General features: G+C 37.3%; 1 protein-coding gene and 1 long non-coding RNA gene across 2 annotated transcripts; both read right to left on the bottom strand.

The window, feature by feature from the left end:
* Window positions 1-888: 888 nt before the first annotated feature.
* LOC139189641 (uncharacterized) lies at window positions 889-1909 on the bottom strand. Its single transcript, XR_011573463.1, has 2 exons — window positions 1753-1909; window positions 889-1459 (listed from the first exon to the last, which is right to left on the bottom strand). It is a non-coding gene; the product is annotated as an uncharacterized lncRNA (long non-coding RNA).
* A 367-nt stretch (window positions 1910-2276) lies between these two features.
* LOC103402701 (probable disease resistance protein At5g66900) lies at window positions 2277-6163 on the bottom strand. The gene is made up of 6 exons (XM_070808689.1): window positions 6016-6163; window positions 4992-5646; window positions 4470-4873; window positions 3854-4215; window positions 3498-3709; window positions 2277-3355 (listed from the first exon to the last, which is right to left on the bottom strand). The coding sequence occupies exons 2-6, from the start codon at window positions 5635-5637 to the stop codon at window positions 2514-2516; spliced, it is 2466 nt and encodes an 821-aa protein (XP_070664790.1). The 5' UTR covers window positions 5638-5646; window positions 6016-6163; the 3' UTR covers window positions 2277-2513.
* Between the last annotated feature and the right edge of the window lie 9035 nt (window positions 6164-15198).

Raw genomic sequence — 15198 nt, 5'->3', positions numbered from 1 at the left:
TATTGATCATTTAACCAAATTTTATAAATTTATACTTATATGAAAAGAAATTTGTAAAAATTGAAAAGTAAATAAGCACATATGATGTTTTGAACCCGTGACCTCCTCATTAATTTCAAATGACAATACCACCACTTCTAATTAATTTTTTTTATCATTGAGCCAAATTTTATAAATTTATACTCTTATGAAAACATATATCAATATATCACCCTAATCATTTTGGTGCCCCCAATTTGTTTGGACCCCGAATGCTAGCCCTACCTGCACTGGGCCTGGGCAGGCCCTGGTGTTAGTGTACAAATGTCATAGTGTAGAGATGTCAATTTCCTAGCACCTCCACATCCACCTATAGACATGTTGTGCTGGAAATTCTTTGATTAGCAGATTTCGACCTTTCCTGTAAAGATCACTTTTCGGCACTTCTGTGTCTACGTGGAGACAAGTTGTGCCAAGAACATTTTTGACGAGTAGATTTCGACTTTTCTTGTAAAGATCACTTTCTGGCACCTCCGTATCTACATAGAGACATGTTGTGGTGAAATTTTTTTTTTTGACAAGTAGATTTCGACATTCCCTGTAGAGATGAAGCCAAAAATTTCTTCTAGTGGGGGCAACAAAAAATAACTAAGAAAATTTTATTATAGTATGGTTGTACACAGTATGATATTAAGGATGGTTTCAAATGATGATGTATCACAATTCCAATGTTACAAAAATTTCAATATAGTAGTGGAAAGTGGCTAAGTGATGAGAAAAATATAAGTACATGATAGGCGGGAGATGATTTTTTCGGTTTGAATGATAGAACAAGAGCACTATTGCTCATATAATATTTGATATGGAGTATAAGTAGAATGAATGTATGTTAGATATTAGATACATATATTTTCTTGAAAAATAACCTGTGTATATTATATAATTGTAGTTTGCAACTAAACAAATGAATTACTTGAGTGGGAGCATCTGCCCTCAGTGAGCCTTCATTGGCTTCGTCCATGATTCCCTGTAAAGATCACCTTCCAGCACCTCCGTGTGTACTAGGAGACATGTTGTGCCGAGAAAATTCTTGACAAGTAGATTTAGACTTTTCCCTTAAAGATCACTTTCCGGCACCTCCGTGTCTACATAGAGACAGGCTATGCCGAATAAATTATTGACGAGTAGGTTTCGACATTCCCTGTAAAGATCAATTTCCGGCACCTTTGTGTCTACATGAAGACATGCTGTGCCGAAAAAATGATTGATGAGTAGATCTGAGCCGCTAAAGATGAACACCTTGAAGGAGTTTACTTTCCGGCACCTTTGTGTCTGCGTGCAGATATGCTGTGCCGAGAAAGTCTTGACGAGAAGACTTCGACCATCCTTCTATGCCAATTGGATACGTTCTTTCGAAAAAAAGGCAAGAATTGCTGTGCTTTTCTTGTGGCAGGAACCATTTTTGTTCTTGCATGCCAAACTGCTACAATCACAGGAAAGCTAACCTTGTCAGTCTAATTTCGAAGAGCACTTTGATAGCGGAGAAGGGTTATTGCTTCTGGTTTTTCTTCTTGCCCAGCGGCTTTGATCCGGAAGATTGCTTCTAGGGCAAAGAGGGATTGGAACCATTTTGATTTGTTATAGAGAGAGGTCCTTCACTGGAGCATCTCCTTGTAGGAGCATCTAGGAAACTAACTTTGCTTCGAAGGTCCCGTGCCATGAAGTGGAGATTAGTGTAAGGAAATAAATAATAAAGAAGAATAAAACTTTTACCTTTGATTCTTCTTCCTCGTGAAAGTTCTGCGTAATTACAGCCCTTTGCTCATTTCTTCTCTTTCTGTTAAGCCTCTTTCTATTTTTGCAGTTTTCGTTCTTCTCTCCTCCGCTGCCCTCTTGACCCTCTCTCAGCTCTTGGTCGTCAGTCTCCTCCTTTTATTTGAATCTAGCCTTCGTCATTTTATAGACGCAAGGAGCAGTTCAGAGATCCTTATCCACTCTGTTACGTGTGCCACTTTCCGAGGATGTAGAGAGGTTGAGAGAAGGCCATCACCTAGTGGAGAACGTGAGAGTTTTGGGAGAGTTCCATACATACACGAACTCAAACTTGTCACACATCGAGGTCCACGTGCGTGTATGAGTTGTAGAGATTCTCTTTTTTCTTATTAATATATTTTCTTTGGGTAAATATATGGTTCAACAACATCTCGATTATATGAACAGTTCTGGAAACTTGACCACTTGACCTTAATATAAATACCAAAGAAACTTATCCACAACAAGATTAACACCTGATCCCGTGACATGAAAGTTCTTTATTTTATGGGACTCTTCAACCTTGTGGCGTTGAATTTATTTTGGGAGAACATGAATCAGATTGTGGCGTTGGATTACACATACAGATTTTCAAACAAGAAAGTCAAGCAAATGTACAGCGATTGAATTTGAAACTATGTTACAGTCGAGTTTCCATAAGCCCCACTAAAAACACAAACCAAAGAGTTTAAAGAACAACCTTCACTGAGGATACACATATATCAGAACTGAGTCTTGTGGAGCCAATTTAGGTTGATATTCTCTTTGGCCACAATTATCCTTACGTTGTTGAGACACGACAAGAAAGATTCCCATAAATATTTTGTCTCCTCATCACAGACCACTTCCTCTAACTGCTCAAGATCCACGACTGATGGAGGCAGCTCCTGCAACCGTAAGCATTGCCTCATGTTGATCCTTCTTAAACTACTCATTTCACCAATGTCTTCGGGCAACACCTTGATGCTGAAGCAATCAGATATATCAAGAAAGTTTACCTTTCCAAGGTTCTTCATTGAGGTTGGAAGCTTCGACAGTTCAGCGCACGATCTTAGCCTCAACAGTTCTAAATTTTCCAACTTTCCAATCCCTTCAGGCAAGGCAGATAACTTATGGCAGTTAGTGACACTGAGCTTCCCTAGTTTACTAAGATCACAAACCTCTGCGGGCAATTCAATTAAATCACTGCAATAGTCGATGTTCATTTCCTCTAGATTTGGGAATGCTGACGAGATTTGGTTGGAACAGTTGTTGAAAGCTTGACCAATGTTACACATGAACAAGGATATCTTCTTCAGACTCGCCAATTGTATGAGATTCTTGGTTATTGAAGGAATTGAGATGCGTTCTAATCTGATTCTCCTAAGATTTGGTAACAAACTCAAAAGTTGGAAGTTACTTAATTCAGCCGGTAAGAAACCATAATTTGTGACTATCACAACCTTCAATTCATCCATGTTCACCACGGATTCGGGTAAGGCATAGTTCTTTGTCTGGAAATTCAACACCAAAACCTCAACTTCTGGCATTTGCATGTCGTGCCATTTTGTTGAAAACCATTCATCTGCAAAGTAACAACTGTAAGTGTGAGGAGGGGAAACTAAAATGAAAGTATTAATGTGTGCGCATGCGACCGTGTGCAAGAATGACTAGTTATTTGTGCATGTCTACGCAATTGCTAAAGAGAAAGGGAGAGATGGAACAACCAGTTGTTATGGATAATAAGCGGGCCTTCATAGGCTGATGCTTCTGTTCTCTCCACCATTTTGGAAGATTGTCTCCACATATGTCAATAATCAGTCTTTTTCTATGTTCCACCGGTCCTTTTTTTGTGTTGTATATAGCCAGCTCCCGAAGAACATCATGTTGGGTAACAAAGTGCTCACTATAGTACCCGTCCCCCTCCATCTTGTCCTTCCTGGTGATGATCAAAACTAATTTTCTTAGAAGAGATTCTTCAACCAACATATTGCAATAACAAGTTATTAGCATCAACCAGTCGTGAATATAAAGGGGAAAATAGAGCGAAAATATTATACAAGAGAAAACAAAGCATGCACACCTTGTAACAACAAGATTAGCTAGACTTCGTGTGGTTAGCTCGTAGAGGTTTGCAATGCACTTTATATCTGTATCTACATCATATAACTCTGCCCAGATATCAATGAGGGCAGCAGCTGGGATTCTTTGGTCTTCCGGAAATGAACCTAAGTCTAAGAAACATTCCTTGATGCCAACCATTTCTTTATCCAAGGCATCCAAGCTTCGTTCCAGGCACAAAAGCAATTCAGTCTCTGAATCAAGAATAGAAAAACCTTTAGACCATTCAATTACTCTTTTTTGCCATATCTCTATAGGCTTCCCGCAAAGCGATTTCCCCACCACTGTAATCGCAAGTGGAAATCCCTTGCAACGCTCAACTATCTGCAGGAAAATTTTCCAAAACAAAGTAAACTACCTTTTTAGTTGCAAAGCCAAAATTCAAGTTATGGAGATGAGAAAAAGGCAAAATAACCATCTACATAAATCTAATTTTAGTTTTAGGCCACAAGTATGCTCAAATGCATGATTACTCACAGGTTTATATGGTAAAGTGAACATAATATCTTGATAATTTTCCAAAACCAAGTCAACTAACTTTTGACTATACATTTTTGTGCACTGCAACTAAAAAGTACCTTTTCTGGAAGATCTTTTGGAATATGAGAGCTCTTATCTCCAAGGGATGCTGAATGATGAAAAAGTTTCATCGCATTGTCATGATCCAATGATTGCAAATGACAAGGGAAACCATATCCCCGAAATTCAGACCTAGATGTTACCAAAACCTTGTGATTTTCTGTTTTGAATTGATCAAACTTCTCCACAAGGGATTCTGATCCAGACCAAACATCATCCAGGACAATCAGGAAAGGATTCTGCCCTTCTTCCTTCAGAAAACGTTGCAGCAACATCACTGCACTGACTTCGTTTTCGAAAGTAGATGCCGGGAAACCCTTGCGTTGATATAGATCTTGAACAATATTTTCCAATTTAGGCTTTTTTGAAACTGTGACGAAGAAGATATTATCCTTGAATGTATCTATCCAAAGAAAAAATAATAAATCTGTCATTGAGGCATCATTTAAATCTGCCATAGTTGTACAAAGTTAAAAACATACAGAATTCTGAGTTCTAACTTATAAATATATGATCGATACCTTTGATATCCTTGTCTTGACAAAACTTTGTAGCCAAAGTGGTTTTCCCACATCCTCCGGGAGCAGTCAGCACAACCATTGAAACATTTTTGTCCTTTAGAAGCTTCATCTTCAGCTCCTTTAGAGGAAAATCCAATCCAACCACAAGCGGCGGAAGTTGAGGTACGGCACACCAAGCTTCACTGTCGGGTTGTTTTGGTATCACCATATTCGATTCAATTCTGCTGAGCACATTCTCTATATTCCTCACCGAAAGGGAGCTGTCCTTCATATCCCTTATTCCCTGAACGTTTAGTATTTCCAAAAGTCGTTGAAGAGATTCATCCCATTCAATCAGCTTGTTGGCGTATTTGTATCTTTTGTACAAGCTCCACCATTGAACCTTTTTGCACTTCTGAACGACCTTTACGCCCTCCTCCAAATGTACTTTCAAGTTTCCCAGTTCCTTATCCGATAGATCCAATTTCTTGTTGGATTTTTCTATATCTTTCAACAATGGTGCCAAAGAGTCTAACCTGGATTTGATGTCTTTGAGGAGGGGCTTAAAAATTACATTCTTAGTAATCAGCTCATTGAGGACATCATACAGCACATTGAATGCTGTTCCGAGAGCAGCCCCGCCGATAAGACCGCCTGCTCCACTCATTCCTTGATTCTTAACAACAAAAACCAGCACCAAAATCAGAAAAAACTTACAAAAGTACAGGAAAATTGGCCGAAATGATCATTTTTCACCCAATTGCGGAACAGTATGTCGCCGATATTTGATTTTGACGAGAATTGAGAATTTGAGAATTGATTTCGGACCATTTTAGCCGCTTTCCCAAAACAATAGCAGATTAGAAACTGTGGTAACTGTGGAAAAGTGAGAACCTTAAATTTGGTTGCCAAAATAAAGAGATTCAGAAAACAAGCAATACAAAGTTGGACCTTCTCTTTCGTTGTTGGAGACCAAGCAAAAGAGGATAAACAAAAGTAAAATTTTTTCTCCAAACTATCTGGGTTTTAGCATATAAATACTTACTCTTGAAGCTCGATCAAAGTTGGACCTTCTCTTTCGTTGTTGGAGACCAAGCAAGAGAGGATAAACAAAAGTAAATTTTTTTCTCCAAACTATCTGGGTTTTAGCATATAAATACTTACTCTTGAAGCTCGATAGAAATTTCGGAGTTGGAGAGCGTTAAGTTCAACAGTAGCTGCATCACCATGTCTGAGAAATTTCGGAGTTGGAGTGTGGAGGGAGACTAGGAAATTCACCGGGAAACTGCATCATGTCTGGGAAGCTTTCACAGTGAGAGAGAGAACCCACCAACCATATTATTACATTGTGAAAGCAGCTTTCAAAAGGAGACAAAACGATAGTTTTGAACCAATGAACAATAAACGATCATTTAACCATGAACCAATGAGCAATAAACGATCAATTTTTAACCATTCTTTCTACTGCTCTTCCAGTCGAGCAGTACCGATCATATTTTGAAAATTTTAACTTTGCAATATCGACGATATCAACTGTAGTAGCATATAAATGGAAAAAATCTCTTCGGATTCCTTTCACCTAATCAACCTTATCAAATAATTCGGATATAAATGGAAAAAATCTCTTCGGATTCCTTTCACCTAATCAACCTTATCAAATAATTCGGACGATTGAAATTTAATCAAACGGCTAAAGTTATTATAACTTTTAAAGTGGACCTCTATTTTTAGCCTTGAATCAAATTTCAAGAGCTCCAGTTGTATTGTTTGATGAGAAGTATTAAGTGAAAGGGGTCGAGGATCCCTTTCTCATATAAATGGCATATTGATTTATTATATCTAGGTTAATGTTAGACAGATCAAATATGTTAACAAAATTTTAAAAACTAAATGACATGCAAATTGACGATTGATTTATCAAACTTGCACATTCCTATTAATAATACATTTAGTTTATAAATTTTATTTATAAATTTAGTCTTCCTTGCACTTCTGAACGACCTTTACTCCCTCCTCCAAATGTACTTTCAAGTTTCCCAGATCCTTATCCGACAGATCCAATTTCTTTTTGGATTTTTCTATATCTTTCAACAATGGTGCCAAAGAGTCTAACCTGGATTTGATGTCTTTGAGGAGGGGCTTAAAATTACATTCTTGGTAATCAGCTCATCGAGGACATCATACAGCACATTGAACGCTGTTCCAAGAGCAGCCCCGCCGATCAGGCTGCCTGCTCCACTCATTCCTTGATTCTTAACAACAAAAACCTACACCAAAATCAGAAAAAACTTACAAAAGCACAGGAAAATTGGCCGAAACGATCATTTTCCCCCCAATTGCGGAAATTATCAGTTTTCTGTATGTCGGTGATACTTGCTTTTGATAAGAATCGAGAATTTGAGATTTGATTTCGGACCATAGCCAGGTTGAATATATGATCAAATTGTAGTGAGCCTTTTTGTAAGCCCAGCAAAAGTGCCTTTTTTTCTTGGCCCATGTGAAAGCCACGGGGTGGTGATTAGGGTTTTTTAATTGGCAGCAGCAGCCGCCTTTTGTTGCAGCAGGAAAATAAAAGAGCAGCAGAGCAAAACAAAAAGGGTGCCGCGGCCCCATTGTTTTTGGAGAGAAGAATAAAGTGTGTCCCTTCATTGGTTAGCTATCACTTCATCAAAGTTGTATTTGTTGTATTAACTTTGAGCTTTGTATAGAGAGAAAATTATTTATTATATTTCCTTATCTATTTGTTTATTTGGTAAGTGAGAGTTATTTGGTGTATTGGGGTTTTGAATTGTGAGATTGCCAACACTTTGTAAACTCTCATTTGGTTGATAGTGGATTATTGGGTAAGCTCCTACTGCTTCGAGGACGTATACATACTCCAGTTATACTAACTGTTGAGGAACCTCGTTAAAATCTTAGTATCTTTTGTTCTTGCATTTTATTTGATATATTATCTATGGGTTAGCTTGATTTGGTTCAATTGTTTTGATACTATCCTAGCACAACAAGCCACTTTCCCAAAACAATAACAGATTAGAAGCTGTAGAAAAGTGAGACACTTAAATTTGGATTCCAAAATACAGAGATTCAGAACACAAGCAATACAAAGTTGGATTTTCTCTTTCGTTGCTGGAGATCAAAGCAAAAGAGGATAAACAAAAGTATATTTTTCCCATTGAGAATTTGAGATTTGATTTCGGACCATTTTAGTCACTTTTCCAAAATAACAGATCAGAAACTGTAGAAAAGTGAGCCACTCTTATATTTGGTTTCCAAAATAAAGAGATTCAGAAAACAAGCAATACAAAGTTGGATTTGCCAAAATAAAGACTCTAACGTTGTTGGTGATCAAGCAAGATATCATAAACTTGCAATACAAACCCAGGTTTTCTTCTCCAAACTATCTGGGTTTTAGCATATAAATACTTGCTATTGAAGCTCGATAGAAATTTCGGAGTTGGAGCGCGTTGACTTTAGCTGATTGAGTGTCGAGGGAGACTTGGAAATTCACCAGGAAATTGCATCACCATTTCTGAGAAGCATTCACGGTGAGAGAGAGAACCCACCAACCATATTATTAAATTGTGAAAGCGAGGTTCGAAAGAAGAAAATTTTAATTGTGACGGAAATATAGATGGTATACCATGTGTTTCTATGTAAGTGGTGAAAAATTTTAATTTTTAAGTTATTAACTTTTTAACACACATATCTTACAATTTATATGAAATCACGTGATGTATCATCTCGTATGATGATCACACTGAAAAATCTCTCGTTCGAAATGAGACAAAAGCATAAAGACAGAAGAACCAATGAGCAATAAACGATCAATATTTAACCACGAACCAAAGAGCAATAAACGATCAATATTTAACCATGAACCAATGAGCAATATATGATCAATTTTTAACCATTATTTGAGAAATTTTTCAATATGATCGGTACACGAGGTGCCACGTTTTACTATATAAATTATGGGATATATATGAAAGTTAATAACTTAAAAAATAAAATTTCTCACCACTTACATAAAAATACGTAATGTAGCATCCGTATTCCCGTCATAATAAAAAATTTCTCCCATTATTTCTACATTGTAGTAAACTGCTCACAGTCGAGCACTACCGATCATATTTTGAACATTTTAACTTTGCAATATCGACAATATCAACTGTAGTAGCATATAAACAACATATCGATTATATGTCTACATTAAATTAAAATACGGTAAACTGCATCTTAAAATATTATAATATATAATATTTACAATAATATTAGGAGACTAAATATATAGACAAAATTTTAAAAACTAAATGACATGTAAGTTGATGATTAATCTATTACTTAAGCATTGATAAACGTGTTCATTCCTATTGGTGATACATCTTTTAGTTTGCAAATTTAGTCTCTACATTTAGTCTCCCTAGCATTACCCTAATATCTATATCAGAGGAAGCAACAAAAGAACTTATAGATATAACCAGATGCATAATTTACATATGAGCCCTATATAAAAATAAAATAAAAAATTACATATGAGGTGCAGTAAAAACTTATTTTTTGTATAATCCAAGAAAATATAATACACATGATTTATATTGTGTAAAACAATAACATGATAATTACACAAGAAAAAATAACACAAAATTTCTTGAGACGCGAGAGTTTGATATAAATATTGAGTGATGTGTAGCTAGGAGAGTTTATTGTATGAAATGATCTTGTTATGACAAGTGTCACAATCCTAGAAGGGTAGTTAGTTAGATGGTTAGCTTAGTCATTAAGCAAACTAGTAAGTATAAATAGTGAGGAGGAGCATGATTGTATTATCTTTTGACAGTTAATCAAATATATACTTTCTCTCTATCTTTCTCTCTCTTAAATCTCTCTCTAAGCTTTTCTTCTTAGTTTCGAAGCATCCATGGCTGTACTTTCTCATAGCTGTTATGATGGTATCAAGAGCTTAGGTTCTTCAAGATCCTGAGTTTTTTTCTTCCGGTGGTGATTGCGGTCAACGCCGATTTGTGGTTTTACTCAGGTTCTGTTCTTGGTTGATTCTTGACATTTCGTCTTTCAATTCGAGATAATTTGTTGATCATTGAGGCACGAAGCCAGAATTGGATATATTTGTGAAATCTTGTGTGATATATCATGATGAAATTTGAGCACGAAGCTGGGTTGTTCTTGGATTACAATTTTTCTTGAGTCTGTTGAAGTGCGATTAGGGCACTGAATTGAAATTTATGATTAAATTGGTTCTGTTGTTGACGTTTGGTGATGAATTGTTGAGCACGAAGCTTTTGTTAGCATAAACAAAATTTCACAAATTTGGAAAATTAAGGGCACTAAGCTCATCTTATTCGTATACGAAGATATTGTTTGTCTGAGAAATTTGGGGGTTTGTTGTTCTGCGCTCATCTCTCATTTGGTTCACCATACTAAGCACGAAGCGTGTGGTTGATTCTGTCTGAGTTCACAAATGGCGTCTTCTTCATTCAAAATTGAAAGTTTATTGGGAGTGCTCACTATCCACTTACAGGATGATAACTTTGCTAAGTGGTCATTTCAGTTTCGCTCTGTTTTGGAAGGATATGATTTGTTTGATTTCTTTGATGGGAATAGTGTTTGTCCACCAAAGTATGTGATCTCTCTGGAAGGTGGGGTGACAAAGGAGATTACAGCGGCCTATCGTGATTGGGTTAAAACAGATAAAGCATTGTTAAGCTTGTTGATTGCTAGTCTTGGTGATGAAGCCATTGAATATGTGGTTGGGTGTAAGACTGCTTATGAAGCGTGGACCAATCTTAATGATCGATATGCCACAGTGTCTAGAGCACGGATCAATCATCTTAAGACTGAACTTCACACGATAAAAAAGGGATCTGATACTGTTGAGAAATACTTGCTACGTCTTAAGGGCTTGAAAGATCAATTACTTGCTGCAGGGGAAATTGTTTCAGATAATGATTTAATTGTAGCAGCTTTGGCTGGATTGCCCTCTGAGTATAACATGATCAAAACTGTGATTGTGGCACGCAAGTCTCCTCTTACTCTTAAAGAATTTCGTGCACAGTTGTTGAGTGCTGAGAAAACTGCTGAAGAGTTTCAAGGTGGTTTTCAATTTCCTATGATTGGCATGTATTCTCATGGAGAGTCTTCTAATGCTGGTTCTCAACATGGACAGACGTTTAATGGTAACTATGGAGGTCTACGATTCTATCCAGGAGAATCATCCAATGCTAGTGCTCAACAAGGACAAAATTTTAATGGTGGAAGTTTTGGTTTTGTTGGTCAAAATCAGCGGTCTAATGGTAATGGTCAAGCTAATATATCACAACAATTTCATTCCAATCGTAACAATGGTAATAGTCAGCGCTATAATTCCAGATCAAGATTCAATGGTGGTAATGGGTTTCATTTTGGCTCTACCAACAGAGGCAATGGCTATGGTAATTCAGGTGGGAATTTTCAGAATAAAGGGGGTTCGAATTGGTCAACTTGGACTGGGAATTCTGGTCAGAAGTCTGCCATTATCCCTGAATGTCAGATTTGCAACAAACGTGGTCATACTGCTCCAAATTGTTACTATCACAATGAACAACAATCTCAAGCGCCTGCTGCTATTCCTGAGTGTCAAATCTGTGGAAAAAAGAGGCACATTGCTCTCAATTGTTTCCATCGAAGTAACTATGCATATCAAGGAGCAAATCCACCTCCCACTTTGATTGCCATGACTGCTCAGTCTCAGTCTACTTTCAATCTGAATCAGGCATGGATCATGGACACAGGGGCTACTCATCATATGACGGGCGATATTAATGATCTGGAAATGATTGCACCATTTGAAGGGGATCAAAAGATCACGGTTGGCAATGGAAAATGTCTTCCAGTGAAGAATACTGGTTCCAACTCTCTTTATACTCAGTCTAAAATCTTATATCTTGCTTCTATGTTACATGTCCCTACCTTAGCAGCTAGTTTATTATCTGTGTATACATTGTGCAAAGATAATAACTGCTGTGTGATTCTTGATGAATATGGTTTTTTGGTGCAGGACAAGGCAACAAAGGCAATCCTAATGAGAGGAAGGAGTAGTGGAGGTCTGTATTACATACCCAAGAGTTTGTTTTTCAAGCATCACAAGCAACAATCAGTTTCTCTTCCAAAGGCATTTCTTGGTCAAGTGGTGAAGGCTTCTCTTTGGCATCATAGACTAGGACATCCTAGCAATGATGTGTTACATAGTATGCTTTCTAATTCCAAGGTCTTGTATAAACCAGATGTGAATAAACATATATGCAGTTTCTGCCTAAGTGGCAAAATGTCTAGACAGGTGTTCTCTTCTAGTTCACATTTGTCTGTAAGACCTTTTCAAAGGATAAGTAGTGATGTATGGGGACCCTCTCCTGTTGTATCACTTGAAGGATATAAATACCATGTGAGCTTTATTGATGACTATACAAAGTTTACATGGTTGTTTCCTCTGGTTTATAAATCTCAAGTGCTCTCTGTTTTTTAGACCTTTTTTGCATTTGTCCAGAATCATTTTCATACTTCTATTCAGTATTTTCAGTCAGATGGTGGTGGAGAGTATACAAGCTTTTCCTTCAAGAAATTTTTGAATTCAAAAGGGGTTGTTCATCTTATTTCTTGTCCTCATACACCTCAGCAAAATGGAACTGCTGAGCGAAAACATCGACATATTATAGAGACTGCTATCACATTATTGACTACTGCTTCTTTGCCTCATAATTTTTGGATGCATGCTTGTTCTCATGCTATTTTTCTTATCAATCGAATGCCTTGCAAATCCTTAGCTTGGCAGTCTCCTTACTTCAAGTTGTTTGGGACTCATCCGTTAGTCAATTCTATTAAGGTCTTTGGGTCTGCTGTTTATCCGTATCTTAGACATTATACTAAGCATAAATTGGACCCCAGAACCGATGAATGTATATTTCTGGGATATGTTTTAGGTTACAAGGGAGTTGTTTGCTATCATAGAGGGAAGCAAAGATTATTTATTTCGAGGCATGTAGTTCATGATGAACAGGTGTTTCCATTTCAACAAAGTTCTATAGTGCAACGTACTGTGAATGGACCTCACTATCAGTTCAAGCATCCAGTGGTTACTCCTTTTGTGCTACCAATTTATTCTGGAGCAAGATTCGGTCAACAACACCAAACTACATCATCTGTTCATAATGGTTCCGATTTAGTGGTTCAGGATACATCTTTAGTGAATGATAGTCCAATGTTCTCTGGTATGGGTCAAGATGAAAGATCTTCTTCTCCAACACAGACCTCTCATCACACCACTACTCCACAATCCTTTCATCCAACTACATCTTTGTTGCCTGTCCACTGTCCTGCATCATTGGAGGTACCTTTCTCACTTCCATATGCTAATGATTTGTCTTCTGGTTCCATACATAATGATACTTCTGATTCTTCCAATGTTCATTCTATGACTACTCGACTTAAATCTGGGGTTATTGCTAGAAAAGATTATAGTACCTATTCTGCAATGGCTGCTCCTATTTCCTCTGGTTCATATTCTTCTTTTGATGATCATGTTTTACTTGGTTGTACTGCTGTCTTAGACATATCTGAGCCTATTGAACCTGCATCTTACAAACATGTTGTTGCTCATTCTCATTTGAGAGATGCTATGACAGAAGAGTTCTCTGCACTTCAGAAACAAAGGACTTGGGATCTTGTTCCTTTGCCTTCTAATAAGAATATTATTGGAAGCAAGTGGATTTATAAAGTCAAGAGGGATCAAAATGGTGCAGTTTCCAGATATAAAGCTAGACTAGTTGCTTAAGGGTTCAGTCAAACACATGGTTTAGATTATGATGAAACTTTCAGTCCTGTTGTTCGACACAGTACTGTCAGAATTGTTTTGGCACTTGCTGCTTCTCACAAATGGTCTTTGAAGCAATTAGATGTCAAGAACGCATTTCTTCATGGAGATTTGCAGGAGGAAGTGTTTATGCAACAGCCCCAAGGTTTCAAGGATCCTCAACATCCTGATTATGTTTGTAAGCTCAGAAAATCACTGTATGGATTGAAACAGGCACCTCGGGCCTGGAATTCTAAGTTTACAACTTATTTGCCTACCTTGGGATTCCTTGTTTCAGATTCGGATCCTAGTTTGTTTGTTAAAACTCAAGGCAGTGCAGTGGTTATTCTTCTTCTATATGTTGATGATATAATCATCACAAGTTCTGATTCAGTTTTGGTTCAACAAGTTATTGATGAATTGGGAATGGTATTTGATATGAAAGACATGAGACAACTCACTTTCTTCTTGGGTTTACAAATTACTTATCAAGCTAATGGTGATCTATTTGTGTCTCAATCAAATTATGATAAAGAGCTAATTAAAAAGGCTGGTATGGTATCGTGTAAAGCTTGTCTAACTACTTGCAAGCCACATAGTCAGTTGCTTAAAGATGAAGGCATACCACTGATTGATCCTACTGAGTTTCGCAGTTTAGTAGGAGCATTACAGTATCTCACTTTTACTAGACCCGACATCGCTTTTGCAGTGAACTATGCTTGCCAATTCATGTCAACTCCTACTGATGTTCATTTTCATTTGGTAAAGCGGATTCTTCGATATCTTCAAGGTACTTTGGAGTGTGGCCTTACATATTCATCTACACATACTTTGGATTTATTAGCATTTAGTGATGTAGATTAGGCATCTGATATCAACACAAGACGATCGACTACTGGATATGTGGTGTTTTTGGGACAGAATCCAGTCTCCTGGCAGTCCAAGAAGCAAGCAAGTGTATCGCGTAGTTCCACAGAGGCTGAGTATAAAGCTCTAGCTAATGCTGCTGCCGATGTTGCCTGGATACGATTGATCTTGAAAGATTTACACATTTTCTTGCCCTCACCTCCTACTCTGCACTGTGACAATATTTCAACTTTGGCTTTGTGTTCTAATCCGGTTTTTCACTCTCGGATTAAACATCTTGATATAGACTTTCATTTTGTTCGTGAAAGGGTGCAAAAAGGAGATTTACATGTTGAGTATATTTCTACTGCTGATCAGGTGGCTGATATTTTGACAAAGGGTCTTCATGGACCTTTATTTGTTCAACACTGTCACAATCTCAAGCTGGGGTTCCCCAGTTGAGATTGAGGGGGAATATTGAGTGATGTGTAGCTAGGAGAGTTTATTGTATGAAATGATCTTGTTATGACAAGTGTCACA

The sequence above is a fragment of the Malus domestica genome, chromosome 02, assembly GCF_042453785.1.
Source record: "Malus domestica chromosome 02, GDT2T_hap1".
NCBI lineage: Eukaryota > Viridiplantae > Streptophyta > Magnoliopsida > Rosales > Rosaceae > Malus > Malus domestica.
This window is presented reverse-complemented; position numbering and strand designations above follow the sequence as displayed.